Genomic DNA, 14684 nt, shown 5'->3' with positions numbered 1-14684 from the left:
AGACCATTAATGCGACAATTACACAAACAATTGAGCAAATTAGATTAAAAATAGACGAAATTCGGTTAAATTTAATTAAATTAAAAGTTAAAAAAGTATTTGAGACGTGTTTGAAACGAAAGATTTCACATCTTTTTCAAAATAATTTTACGTTACTTTCGCCAACATTGGTTGAAATGTAAGATAAAAACTCTACAAGCGTGTCATAAGACCATAATTAAAATTTGAAGTTTGTTTTATACCTCAGTCAAAGGTAAAACCGAAAAAAACAATTTTATTTCTTAATTTTTTTCTTTTTATTTCAATAACTTAACAATTTGCCTTCTATTTTTGAAACCTTTTGAACTGAAATTATCCAATTGCCGGAAGTATATATAACCGTCACCTAACAAGTTAAAGAGACGAACGACAACTGAAATAATGATGGGGTATGTTGTATAATTTATAAGCTTCTCTCTCAAAACGCAATAAGGCCAAAAACTTTGCTCACGTTTTCGATTTGTGTTGTATTTTCCAGTTGCAGTTAACGTTATACTGTGTTTCTTCATACAAAACAAAAAAACCATTGACTTTGATGCTGTTTTTCATTTAAGGAGTTTTTTCCAAAGGATTCATTGAGAGCAATATTGAGAGAACAGTTCTTAGATGAGTGGTTCAGAGTACAGGGTGATTTACTTTTTGACAACTTACGGACGTCACTTGGTAATTTAATTGAATAAAATTTGTGGAAATGATTTGGGCTGGACATTGATATTAAATAAATTTTTGTTAATTTTTGTTATCATCGAAAAATACTGCCCATTTATGCTCTGATTTGTAGCACAGCATGTTAAGAGATTCAAAAGATCCAAAGGTAAGATCTTTTAGAACTAATCAGGCTATTCAATATTATCGAGAACTTATTATTCACAGAAATTAATTAAAGAAAGATCTTAAGATTTGTATGTTCTGAAAAATGACTTGAACAAAAGGTATACATTCAGTATACACCCGTTGCTCATTATTTACACTAATTAAATAAGATGTAAGCGAAACGCCTTTAACTAATGGGTTTAGAGAAAGACAATACATTTTGCAATAAATTCTTACAATGACCGAAGGTTTTCAAAACAATTTTTTTTTAATTGATCTTTCCGATTCGGAGTTGTCTGGAGATATAAAATTTACAAAACATTGGTCCGAGCGCGTGACTTGAGTAAATCTTAACCGATTACGAAAATGCTTTTTCTTGGAAAGATACTTAAAATCGACAACAGTCAAAATAAAAGATTTAATTCCTAATTTCACGAGCTAGAACAATCGGACTGACGGTTTGTGCATACGTTTCCAGCTGGTTTCTATTGCAAGTTTCGTCGTTTGTTTGAAACCGAATACAACGAGTAACGCAAGGTGATGGTGGTAAATTCTGAAGGTCTGAATCGTATGCCCTCATTAATTAAATATTACTTAGGAACATGAATGATAATGATGTGCTTATTGGCATTGGAAACAATGATCAGAACCCTTTCTGGAAGTAACTATTAGGGTAGACCCAGTCAATTAAACTTCTTCGTACTTCATTCCTTTATAAAACGAATGTCCTCTGTACAGGAAAATTAATTAAAAATTGTTTTGATACATTGCAACAGACCTATAATTGCATTTAAATGTTCTAAAAGTGTAACATTCGTATTTGCTGCAACGTGATGCAAGTTCAATTAAATATTTCACTGAAATGTTTTTGTTACCTTCCAAAGGCTCTAAGAGACAATAGGCAACAAGTCATGGTGGCTTCTATCACCGCCCTCTTATGACAATTACTCATTGCTAAGTTTGTCTGCCTAGAACGATAGTCTCGCGCTCATTTCACTCTAGTGAAAAACGGTTCATCTCTATATATCTGTTATCGGCAGATAAAATAGCGTATGTACCACTGTACCTCTGTACCACGTATTTGGCCCGGTACACAACTTCCAAGTCGTCAAAATAAACATTTTGGACAAAGGTGCATAATCTACCATTTTCCGCCGCTTTCGATAACAAATTGTATAGCCGTGTGTGAGACTCATTTTACATAAGGTGACAATAGACCAATTTACTATTGCCATTGTTTTCCTCATTTCATGAATTTTACCTTTTCATTTCATTTTTTTACTAAGTGCTTACCCTAAGTATTCGAAACGGACTATCCCGTAACAGGCAAATTCCCACATTGTTCATCTGTTGCTGAGACAAAATCGCTTGCAGTTCACCATTGTCGATTGACTGATTAGTTTTGTCTCTGTCAACTGTTGTTATAAACGCTGTTGCTGCTCGAGGTAGCTTAAACTTCGGCATTGTCCAGGTCTATAAATGAAAGAGTAGGGTATGTAAAAATGCAAAATTTAGAATTGTTCACTAATGTCGTCAAGCGAAAGTTTTTCATTTTCGAACTCACTTCAACTTTTCAATCAATATCCTGTCAAATACGGCTATTCATCTCTTATCGGTTATCGATAAAGCTTGATTTCCACTTACCGAAAAAGTACTCAGTGTGAGAGCCAAAATTGAGTTTTTTCAATTATTGCTTTGTTATTGCTCACGGCTCTCACACGGAGTACTTTTTGTTGAAGGGAAACCATACTTAACCAAAGTATATAACGTATATAAACACTGAAGGTACATGCGGATCTCCACTTTCGGGTGAATATAATTTTCATAGCGTTGGAAACAAGTGAAATGGAGTAAAATTCACTTTGTTCGGTTGCATCTCAATACTCAACACAGAAAATTTTATACTGAACAACGCAGTTCTGACAACATTATTACACCAAACACCACAGATGCAACATTATAAATCTTATATTCACCTGAAAGTCAGGATACGTTTTTCTTGCTATTCCCTGAGGGACGTACCGCAGTGTTTATATACTTTGTACTTAACGACGACAAAAGTAATGACAAACTCTGGGTCCTTTATATAGTAAAATGCATGTTAAAAAAATTGAAGTACAAGATTTGAAATCAACCGGTTAAAAATACTTTTATTGATGGGAGTAATAGACTCGATAATAATACTGGTCATATGCTTGCCGTCTGTAACAGGATATATTCCGAATCACGTCATGCTAATGTTTTTTCGACATGACTTTATGACTGGTTATAGCTTCGACAGATAATTAACATTTGAAACTGTTGAACAAGTTGATTTAACGTAATACTTCCTGCTTTCCGAGATATGAACAAAGTGGTTATTTAGGATGAACTTAACCAAAACCATACCTTATTGCGTTGTGCTGTTGTTGGCTTAACCATATCCGGTAAGTCTGAGCCAACCGTAATGAGTGTTGGTTCCGGTGTGACCGAACATTTCATTTTTGACAATGTGTTAATTACCGTGGTATGTAAAGCTTTTCTAAAACGAAACAAAGTGAAAATTATTGTAAAACACCTGGAGCATAGGAAATATATTTTTTTTTTAAATATAGTTTGTTCTTCATTTAAGTTAAAACGGCAACGAAACGCTAAGCATCCGTATTACGGATTCCGTAAACCATTATACAGATATTAAGTTTTTATTTAATTTCCACACAAATTGTTTGAACGCTTCAGATCTCTGATTGTGCAGGGCATGAATAAATGTTTTCTGCTTACACAGTTCTCGACTAATATTTTTTTTCTACATGAATGTTTGGAAACTTCCCATTTCAACGAAGAACAGCCAGAACAGAGAGCTCTGAAAATTAATTCAAAAAAATAAGCCAGCAAAGAAACGACGACAAAACAGCAAATAGCTAGTTTCATAACATGTAGGGTAGGGTAAAGAAGAAAGCCCAAGGAGAAACAAATTAGCAACAAAACAAGATTTAATGATTTTAAGGAATCGCGTCGGTGTCATAATTACACATCTAGAGCCTAATACTAATACAGTACTTTGCACTCGATGCCATACATACCAGGAGTTGGGTTCTTATTTTCACAATCGTCTCTTTTACCGGTGCTTAAATAAATATATGAAAATCCATTTACTTAAGGATGTAAAATATGAAGATTTACATCATCCAACGATCGATCTCAAAATCTCCTATAAATTTTATCGAATTTCTCGGAACAAATTTTCCGGAAAATTCGCCAAAGTTCAAGTCAACGAAACATAAATAGGCCCTGCTATATCTCACGGTTCATGAATCACAGAAGTACCGAATGATGAATGTAATAACGGTTAAAATTATACAGTAAAACAACAATCAGTTGACTCAGTTGTACTTGACTTTCCTTTTGAAACACGAAAATAGCACATATCTTATCACATGATATACGCGATGTTGACGGAAGGAAGGATAAATGTTGCCAATGAAAAATATTGTTCAAGAACTTTCTGTTTAAATCGCAACTTAACCAAATAAAGATATCTGTAGACATTAGAGACGTAAATAATTGTTAAAATTATAGAATCTAGAATTAATAGTATACTCACACATAATGGAAATGGATCAGGTCGTTATCTATACTGTGAATGACTGTATCTTTCGTTTTTAATTTAAATGATATTCAAATCGTAATTACTCATAGATATGCTAAGCTAAGCTGTGCGTTATACAACATTTGTGATGCAATGTTGTGCAATAATTCGAGAAATCACCTTCACATCAATGGCAATATCGTCAAAGGGTAAACTATAGATGGAAAGTAATTATTATTTACCATACGTTCTCTGATATAATAATAATAATAAAAATTCAGTGCGCACTAACGGAATGAATACTGAACGAGTATCCTCGCTGTCCGCAGCAAATATACTACCGCAGCGCAAGATAGTAACCGAATAGATTGAAAATTAATTAAAATTTTGACCTATGATGTAGTGTGGAAAGGCGATATTTTAATTGCTCGGAAACAAACTGGCAATACGAGCAAGTCTTCCAGTTCACGAAATTTTATTTGGTTCACTCGAAATTTTGTTTATTTTCTACAGTTAGAATAAGGTTCGAGGAGTACAAACCAATCAATGTTATTCACTCCACATTCGATAATAACTTTGTAATACAGACGCAATGGGACATTGAACTTTTGACATTTTTTGTATTTAGATTAAGAATGTTATTGTAAACAAAAAATTGTTCTACACTATTGCCGAAATTTCAAGTTTTTTACTTTTAATTTATATTTCAATTACGACTACGACCCAAATTCAACCCAAAAGCATACCTTTTTCGTGAGAGAATTAAGAAAAAATGACATGAGAAGAAAAGAGAGGCATATAGAGACGTATAGTCTTTTTTATGTTTGACTGATCTTTGAAAATCAGAAAACAATTAATTAAAAATATAAATGTTTATAATTTTACGATAGTGTAGAATAATTTTTTGCTTAGAATAATGTTGTCTATCGAAATTATTGAAACTTCAGTCCCCCATTGACATTGGTCATGCATGTGGATTGTGGAATGAATTGATTGTAATTGTTGAATATATCGAAACTTATTTTTCTCCGACTGTACTAATTTTTGTGAGGTCATCGGAATGTCTGTTAAATTAAACATAATATAAACCAGAGACCAGAGCCCATAAATCGCTTAATGCATCGTTTTGACACATAATTTAAGTACAGTATCTTCCACATTTTATCGTATGTAACCAAATTTTGCCATGAATAAAGTGTTCGAGAAATATCTATTTAAATGTGTGGCTACCTACACACTAATACTAGATCCTGAAACTATTACATTTCGTCAGAAATCCAATTTAATTTCCTAGCAAGTACGAAATGGAAATGATGTTCAACGAAATTATGTTTACCTTTAGTATTTACCTAACTCAATGTTTTTCCCTAATTAAATTAAATAAATGAAAATTATTGTAATTGAACCCATTGATCCCATGGGCCCATGCTAATCACGCTAAAGAGAACAATTTTCCATCAAATTTCGTTTGTATTTAATGCGAAATGGATTGTGCAATCGATAAAATTATTTTGAATTATATTTCTACGTCGACATGAGTAATAATGTAAATAATAATCACGTGGACGTGGTATGCTCAAAGCAGCATGGAAAAACATAAAGTTAGGAGTTGTAAACGGTTTCTGCGAATTTTCATTTATGACGGTTTTACTGCAGGACGGCGATTAGGAACTCCCTTTTATTTCGGTGTTTTGTGGATTACCATCCAAAATTAGACAGCAGTCGCAAATTTTTTAATAATCAAAGGTTACAGTTTTGGTAGTGTTGATAAGATAATAAGGTACACATCTCTAAAATGTTGCACTTTATAGGAGTTAAAGTCAAGTATCGATAAATTGTAACTTAGCCGGATTGACTAATTTGCGTGGAGTGTTGTTACAAGTGAATTAATATAAATTTTAATTGCCTAGCAATATAATCAAATTGTTTTTCGATAGCATTTCACGATTCATTTCGTTCTTGCGTGGTTAACTGTTGTAAAAATATATTCACTCAACCCCTAATCAATCATCGTCGGTCTCAACGTTCAATTCAAGGATGGGTTTGTTTATTAACCGTCAACATTATTTTAGTAGCAATATTGTCTGTATTTATTTATATGAAAACATATGTATTGGATAAACAACAAGTCGTTCATGCGTTCGATAACACAATATTAAAATGCGTGCTTTGCATTAATTCAGATAGGACTGCCATTTTTCAATTTCCAGAAGGTTGTTTGATGTAAATTTTAATGTGATTCAATAAGGAAGAAATACGAGCATTTTCAAAGTAGACCGGTAATAGCTAATGAGTCTTTTACTTCCATCGATCGAAGAATCTCAACAGATTGATACAAAATCTTGAACTTTACTAGTTTTAACATCTATAGATCTTCATAACACTAAATTAGGTACAGCTCATCGCCGTCGATGATAGATAAAATAGACGTAAGAATTTCTTAAAATAGTTTTGAAGCGGACGTAGTGTTTGATGTTAATAAACGAACGTTATTAGTTTATGGTTGAGCGTTAAAAATAATTCCTTTACTACTGTTTTCATGTAATTTATTACCAATTTGATGAGTATAAAAGTAACGAAATGGCAACCCTAAATTTAGTCTCGGTTAGGTCAGGTGTTAATGTTAAAGCATTCAACAATTATCGCCCACTAATTGCCTAATTTTGAGTGGGTTTCTGAATAAACTGATAAGCAAATGCAAAATGAACGCCTTTCAAACTGAGAATTAAAAATAGTGCAATGACTAGAGGGCATTTCTATATTTGTCTTGAAAGGGAAGACACCGATTGGATACGAATTGTATCTACATTCGCTTCACAGAAGAGAGCCAAACTCAAACAACGTTTTATCCGATTTTGCTAGACCACGACAGAGTAAAGTTAACCAGGCAGGAGCGCTCGTTTGACTAGGGACCTGAATAATCTAGTAGCCCTTGATATTTTGCGAATAAAATTTTTCAATTTATGTCAGTGTTCATTTGAGTTCATTTTCATACAGTGTATTAGGTCCCTTATTTGACGTTTCGAAAATGAACCGCTCCTGCCTGGTTTATTTTACTCTGCCGTGGCTACACGGTATATCATGGTGAATACTCGGTTAGTTGAATGTAGTTAAATGTGGGTAAACACCATCGGGTAAATGTAAGTGGATAGGATTATGTCTGGTTCTATTTATTCCCTTACCGTAGGCTCTTTAAGGTAGAATGCCCTAATACACCTGCCTGCCGTTTTAAGAATTTGAAGAAATTTCAAGTATATTTAAGAACTTCAATCAGAAATTGGTCCTACTTGTGGCTATAGTCTATTTAACCATCGCAAAGGAAAGAAAAATCTATAATTATAGTTCACCGATCAACATTAGTTCTAGTTGAGTAAAAAACAGCAAAACAACAACAGTTTTTATGCAATGAAAGAAGTCATTACAACATATAATGGGCGTTTAAAATCAAGAAAAAGTAACGATGGATCTTTTGTGGTGGCAATACAATGTTAAAACTGCGGTCAATGTCATTGAGTAATTGGAGTCATCGTCAATTTTCTACTTAGTGTCCTGTAAAAATGCAAGTGTACTTGAGTCAGCTTACCTATTTAATGTAATCAGCAGGAAAATTGTTTCTTGATTTATTTGAAATTCTCGGGATAAAATATGGAATTTGTTTTTAGTAAAAAGAAATATCTACTCATCATCTAATGCGAACGTCCATCATAAAAGTAAGGTGAAAAAACTGTATAATTCGACGCAATATTTCGTGTTTTTTTATGTTTCGAGACTAAGAATTTTATTTTTATAAAAACTGATGCTGTTGAGTGATGATTGTTTTATGCGGTGGAAAAATATTTATCTCAAAAAACTATTGGAATTTAAAAATCACCCACAGCTTTGCAAAACAATTCCAGGCATGCCGACGAGATTAGTAATAGCAGAATTTTAAGAAATTATTATAATACATGACTTCTGTTACCTTCAGAAATTCCTTTCATCCTTGTTCCTCATTAAATTGACAACATAATGGTAAATATTATTGACTAAATTTCACAGAACAATATCGAACCCTCCAAAATATATTGCACAAACTCTACTGAAACCCTTCATATTTTAATTACTCCTACGATGTGAGATAAGTAATTGTGGACAAAGCTGTTGTTAATATGATTCCTGATAATTTGGAGTTAATAGAGAAATCGAAATCATATTGCATCATCAAGATACTGATAACGATTGAATTTCGGTTATTGAGACATCAGATGTTAACTTTTTATAGTCGAAGACAATTATCATATGTTGATCACAGCGACGACAAAATATGAGATGAGTTCTTGATTTTCTTCTGATGTAGAAAAACTTATGGTAAAACTAATGGTAAAACTTATGTTAAAACTTATGAAGTAAAATAATTCTTGAAAAAAAGATTGAGTAAAAACTAATTTATCAGTCGATAAAGTTATGTCCGATTTACAAGCAGAGTCCAATTTTCTGGTAATTCTCAGCAGAATAACAGATGAATTATGCACGAAAACTACTCAAGCACGACGAGTGAGCACATGTGAATATTCGAAATAAATTATGTCAATCTGGACATTAAAATGTCGCGGCTCGCATATAGTCTACCAATTATTTAACTGAATTATTTATTTCGAAAAAAACTGAAGCTATTTTCGGATAGCAACGCCATTCTCGGCATGTGCATTCATTTGATGCAATTGAGGTAAAATTATTCACGACGACATAAACAACCGATAAAATCCGTCTGATGTTCTCTTATATGTAAAAATGAATGGTAAAACTAATGAAGTACTAGATTTTTTCTTCAAACCAAATTCTAACACTTGAAATTTTTTAGAAGAAATGAAGTAACAGTTTTAATGACTACAATGGCCGTTTGTAAGAGATTAGGTGGTACAAGAATGAAAATGCTTTAATAGTATATTACTTCCGAGGTTCCAAGTTGTGTATTTGAAAAGTGGGGTGTTACAGCCCGACCCGAAGGGGAGTCAAATAACAACTTGGAACCTAGTAATTACAATGCTTTACGTGATTAGGCAATGTAAATGAAAATGAAACATGCCGTAACACGTAAAATCTTAAATTAATTCAACGACTGAAATTTACAGTATACCTCGTTGAGTGATCTAACATTTTTTATTACACAGAAAGTGTATGCATCACGAACTGTTTGTGTAGTTTATTTTATAAAAATTAAAATTAAAAGAATTGTCAAAATTCAATTCGTTCCGAGTTCTGAAGGATTGATCTGAAGGAAACTCAAAGCTTCTTTAAAGCAAAAAATGGTTGAAGTTTCATTTTAACACGAGTAGTAATTGCTGTGCTACTCCAAAGAGGAAATTGTCTAAAAATATTAGAATTTGCTACTCACTAAATTATTAACGGTAAAGTGATGATAGATCGCCCGTATTCCGTATGGCGTATTTTCTGCGATGAATCTGATTTTCACTGTTTTCTTTACACTTGCAAGAAATAAAAGATCAGTCGAATTCACTAAAAAAATTATTTGTGTTTGCAAGTAAATTGATTATCGGACAATTATTTATTTTCTCCAAGCAAATTTTCTTTCAATTTTTTTTTGTTTTGTTTGTCTGTCTGTCTTCTAATTTATTTATTTTTCAAACTAAACCCGTATCGTACAACGGTTATCCAGCGACTAAGTGGTCGAACACTGACAATGTTTCACCCATCCAAAAAGAATGGAAAAAGCGAATCAACAGTGTCTATAGTAGAAGTATTCATTTCTAACACTCTCCCGTATACTAATGTTTAGGTTACACATGAGTGAAATAGTGTGATAAAAAATGACGCTAGCTTGTTAATTATTAGATACACGAATTAAAGCAGAAAACGAAATGAAAAGAAAATAACATGGAAAGCGATCGGGAAATGCGAACGATTTTTGGTTTTTATTTCAAGTTCATTGTTCATTTATTTTTCTCTCATAATTACATGGATTGAGGGGAAGTGTACTAATATGTTTGTTCAGTTACTTGAATTGGGCAATTTTTATCAGAAGGCTTGTCGCATAAAACAATGTTGCACACGAGTTTAGAACAGAACGCTTTTGAGATGTATTGGAACACTCCTCACTCCGTGGCTACAGATTTAAATTACAATTTTTACAATTCTAATCATCAAATTCAATATTACAATTCATATCCCCAACAAGATATTCTGATATATGACTGACAATTTTGATTAAAAATTTCAACTAAAGAGAAAATAGTGTCCGGAAGTAGTGTGTCCAAATTCATGTCTTCCGCTATTACGTGTTTGCATACTTTTTCACGTTACATTATTCCATCGTCTTACTTTTGTGACTTTACACGCTATTGCAATGACCTTTTAAAAGTCATCTCCCTTACTCTAGTAGATGCAAGATGAACTCAAAAGGTTCAAGAATTCAATTGATATTATTTGTAATAACGGTCGGGACCGATGGCAATCGTGCTTATTTCGTTTCTTTTGTTCAGAATATTGCATAGTGTTTTATAAGGAATCTTGTACTTCGTTCGTGTTAACTTCCACTTCCGTATATAGGAAGATTTGTCAAAGATCATCGCGTAATTTCTGCTATTGCTGTCGATAATAGATAATTAGTCGTTAAAGGCTCAAATGTAAAACTTTTATTCGAGTACCATCAGGATATTTAAGTAAAGTCCAGGCTGCCGAAAAATGGCAAGTCAAAATTAATTTCAATGTGTTAAAAAATGAACTAAAATGCAGAAATTCATTTTTATTTTTTACTCGACCATTTCCGTATTTCTTCTACTCTTATGTTTATGTCAAAAGGTTTAATCCTCAATCGCTTTTATGGTTTGTATAATCCATTTTCATGTTAGTGAAGATGTTAGCCTTTTCTGCTTAAAGATTATAAATAGAAAAAGCTTAAAAGGAAAAAGTTGTAACTTTTTGAAATTGACCCAGTGACACTACCAGTGATTTCAGTTAGTTTGTGACTCTCAGAGTTGTCAAGATTATAGGACGCACTTAGGATTGTCAGTGATATTGCTAATTCTCGCTGAGCATTTAGCCATTTTGACGAGAAAAGGAATCTTTACGAATGAAAAGATTGGAATGACATAACTAGCCCCTTCTAATGGCGAGACTAATAATGTACGCATAAACGATTGTCTAAACAACATAAATATTATGGACATTAGACACTTATTGTAGAAAATATCAAAACATAAGGATAATATGCTAGCACGAACATTGTTTAAACGGAACGGATGGAGGTGTTGACAACCATGTTGACGATGACGATGACGAAAAAGTTCTTTTTTTCCGGAATAAATATTTTTCTCTGCCAGCGGAATCAATTAAAATTCTAATTTATTCATTTGTTTTTGCAATTCATTTTAATAACGTGACGATGTATTGATTCATTTGACACGTTTCGCAACGTTTAACAATAATAATCGCTGGCATTACTTATTTTTGGAATGTGTTAAAAGATGGGATCATTTAGTTTGATTGTTGTTGATTAGGTGGGTGGCTTTTCCTGTTAAATTCCCAGTATTCGCTTAATGAATCTGTTTTCTATGTAGAGTAGAGTGGATGTAAACGTGGACTTTTCACAAGAAATGAAACAAGTGTATCTCCGACATTGTGTGAGTGAATCTGTGGTCTTAAGTTAACAGAAATGTTTAGACTGTTGGTCGTGCCATACAAATATGTTGATATTGTTGAGACGTAGACTTCTTTTGGTTTTGGAGGTTGTCATTAAATATCAAACTGTTGAGGCAATGCAGATGAAAGCGTGGTGTGAGTATAATGATTGCAATTTGTACAGTACAGTACAGTGTGCGTAATTTATCGTGTTAAGCATCTTAACCTCGTTTGTACTAAACCTGTGCACTAGTCGACGAGGCTCTGAAAGTCTTGTAGTACATGATCTAATCTAATGGTATCTAATGCATAACGAAAGAAGTAGCAGATTCAGAAAATTTATAGTAATACGTTTAATGAATCAAATTTATTGTGAGATAAATGGAAATATAAAATCGCGTGTCCAGATAGAAATTACCTTCCAAAGTTAACTTTTAGTGCTTAACTTTTACGAACGGATATGACAAGCATAGTGATATAATCAAGAAATTTTGTTCAAAATTGAATTGTTGTCCTATTTTCCGCTGTCTAATGTTAACCAATAACCCTATTATTACATCGAGAAGGCAACATTAAATCAAGAATTTTTAGACCCGTACGAAGTACTGGGGTCTTATAGGTTTACGCATACGTTTGTAACACGTCGAATTGGACTCCCTGAGTAAGGGGAAACCTATTGTGGTTGTCTAGAGATGCCAAATCCGCGAAAAAAAAATGTCCGTCTGTCTGTCCGTCTGTCTGTCCGTCTGTCCGTCTGCACGATAACTTGAGTAAAACGCATCCGATTTTGAAAATTCTTTTTTTTCCCGTTTGGTAATGTCAAAAGACAGGCTAAGTTCGAAGATGAGTGATTTTGGATCGACCCCTCCCGAGCTGTGGCCCAATAAGTGCTTTACGGTTTTTCGAAGATATCTCCGGACATTTAAACGTTAAACTTGTAAGTGATACGTCAAATAAAAGGTATTTACAATACCGATCGACAAAAAAAACGTTTATGGCAATCGGATGACCGACTCGTGAGTTAGACCCCTTGGTGTGGAACAGGCACAGGGCGGCAAGCAATTTTTTTTATGAAATTATGTTCTCCGGAGCGTGAGCTAGGTCTCTTGGAGTGAGCTTTTATCTGGCTACTCGGAAGTACAGTGAACGTGGTGTATTTTGACAATATCTCGAGTAAATTTTTACCGAATTTCATGAATTTTTTTTTGTTTGAAAGGTATTAACGAATGTAAAGCGTCGGTACTATTTCCGGTCTCCTAACAAAATGGCTGCCGGCGGCCATATTGGATTTTAGTAAAACGATATAAAGTGGGAAAAATGATGCTTAGAGAGTTTCTGTTAACATGGAAATAATGTGTTAAGTGTGAGGGGTTTCAGGGATTCCATATATGGACATCTATATATACAGCTATATTGAGCTATATACAGGCATATAGAGCTATATAATAGCATATTCCTCTGTGAAATGTTTATTTACAGTGAAATATAGGTAAATATAGCGGTATATAGCTGTTTAAATAGGAATTTATGAAATTTGACTTCGTACGGGGCTGTCTATATTGCCTCCGGCAATTTAATTGTATATGATAACAAGGCAAAGAGTGGATAATGTAAGTGATTTAAAAGGAAGAATAGTTTTTCAGCAGAGAAGAAAATGAAGTAAGAGAAATGAAGAGTTTCACATTAAAGGCTTTTGATACGAATAGGTGTTTCGTACGGGTCGGCGTTAGCTATGTTTTTTTTGCTTTTTGGTAGAAGTAGCAGCTTTAAATAATTGTAATCCACTTCGGATCGATTGTGGGAAACACGCTCTGATTCCCGAATATGCTGGTACCGTCGAGAAAAGTACTTATTTTACGAAAAGTATGGTTTTCGACATACGCAACATGCAACCGACATTATCGTTTAGTAAGTCTAACCAGACCAAAGAATTATGATTAAAAGTATCTGCTATAGATAACAAAACCACTGCTGATAACGACACCCATTAGTTAGTGATATGAAATACAAGTTCATTGCATTCCATAGTCATTATAGCACCATCAGTCACATCGAAAGCCAGGTTTTGTGCAAACTCAATTCACTTTGGTCGCGAGCAACAAGTGAGAATAATAGTAGAGTCTGTGCGAGTTACAGTTTAATATTTAAAAAAAAATATATTCCAGTTTCAATATGTCTATTAATATCCAAGAATGGGAAAGTAAGCTTATTGGCAAGACAATCATTCCGATTGGGGGACAAGTCACAAATCCTGAAAATGAGGTAAAATTGAATTGAGGATAAAAGTTGATATTCTAACACATACGTTGACATTGACAACGACCTAATTTTCCAGTTTTCTGAGGAAGCTATAAAGGCAGGAGTTCCTGCATATCGGATTTTAAAGCCGGACAGTATGGTTACCATGGATTATAGAGAGGATAGGATCAATGTTTATGTTGACGATGCTAACAATAATGCTGAACGAGTTACTATTGGATAATATTTGCATCTTACCTTTCTGTGCATTTCATTTTCATGTATCAGTTATAACTTTTTTGCCTTTGTTCCAATTATTCATTAAACACACAAAGTTATCAATGATATGAATAATCCCCAGCATTTTTGTCAAGGTATCGATTTTTTGTTGCAATTTAATATTTTGTCA

General features: G+C 33.4%; 1 protein-coding gene and 1 long non-coding RNA gene across 5 annotated transcripts in view; one reads left to right on the top strand and one right to left on the bottom strand.

Moving 5' to 3' along the window:
- The window catches only part of LOC119080833 (transient receptor potential cation channel subfamily A member 1), a 37270-nt gene extending 27117 nt beyond the window's left edge, over positions 1-10153 (bottom strand). For all 3 annotated transcript variants that reach the window (XM_037189388.1, XM_037189389.1, XM_037189390.1), the window contains exons 1-3: positions 9795-10153; positions 3241-3373; positions 2146-2325 (exon numbers count right to left, since the gene is read on the bottom strand). In XM_037189388.1, coding sequence (XP_037045283.1) covers positions 2146-2325; positions 3241-3333 — 273 coding nt within the window. In that variant the 5' untranslated portion in view covers positions 3334-3373; positions 9795-10153. The remainder of the gene's footprint in view (positions 1-2145; positions 2326-3240; positions 3374-9794) is intronic.
- Positions 10154-13994: 3841 nt separating this feature from the next.
- On the top strand, positions 13995-14635 carry LOC119080873. 2 transcript variants are annotated; one of them, XR_005088395.1, is made up of 3 exons: positions 13995-14139; positions 14203-14299; positions 14373-14635. It is a non-coding gene; the product is annotated as an uncharacterized LOC119080873 (long non-coding RNA). The 2 variants fall into 2 exon arrangements; XR_005088394.1 differs by having other exon boundaries at positions 14053-14299.
- The last annotated feature ends 49 nt before the right edge of the window (positions 14636-14684 follow it).

This window comes from Bradysia coprophila, unplaced genomic scaffold (assembly GCF_014529535.1).
Source record: "Bradysia coprophila strain Holo2 unplaced genomic scaffold, BU_Bcop_v1 contig_350, whole genome shotgun sequence".
Taxonomy (NCBI): Eukaryota; Metazoa; Arthropoda; class Insecta; order Diptera; family Sciaridae; genus Bradysia; species Bradysia coprophila.
This window is presented reverse-complemented; position numbering and strand designations above follow the sequence as displayed.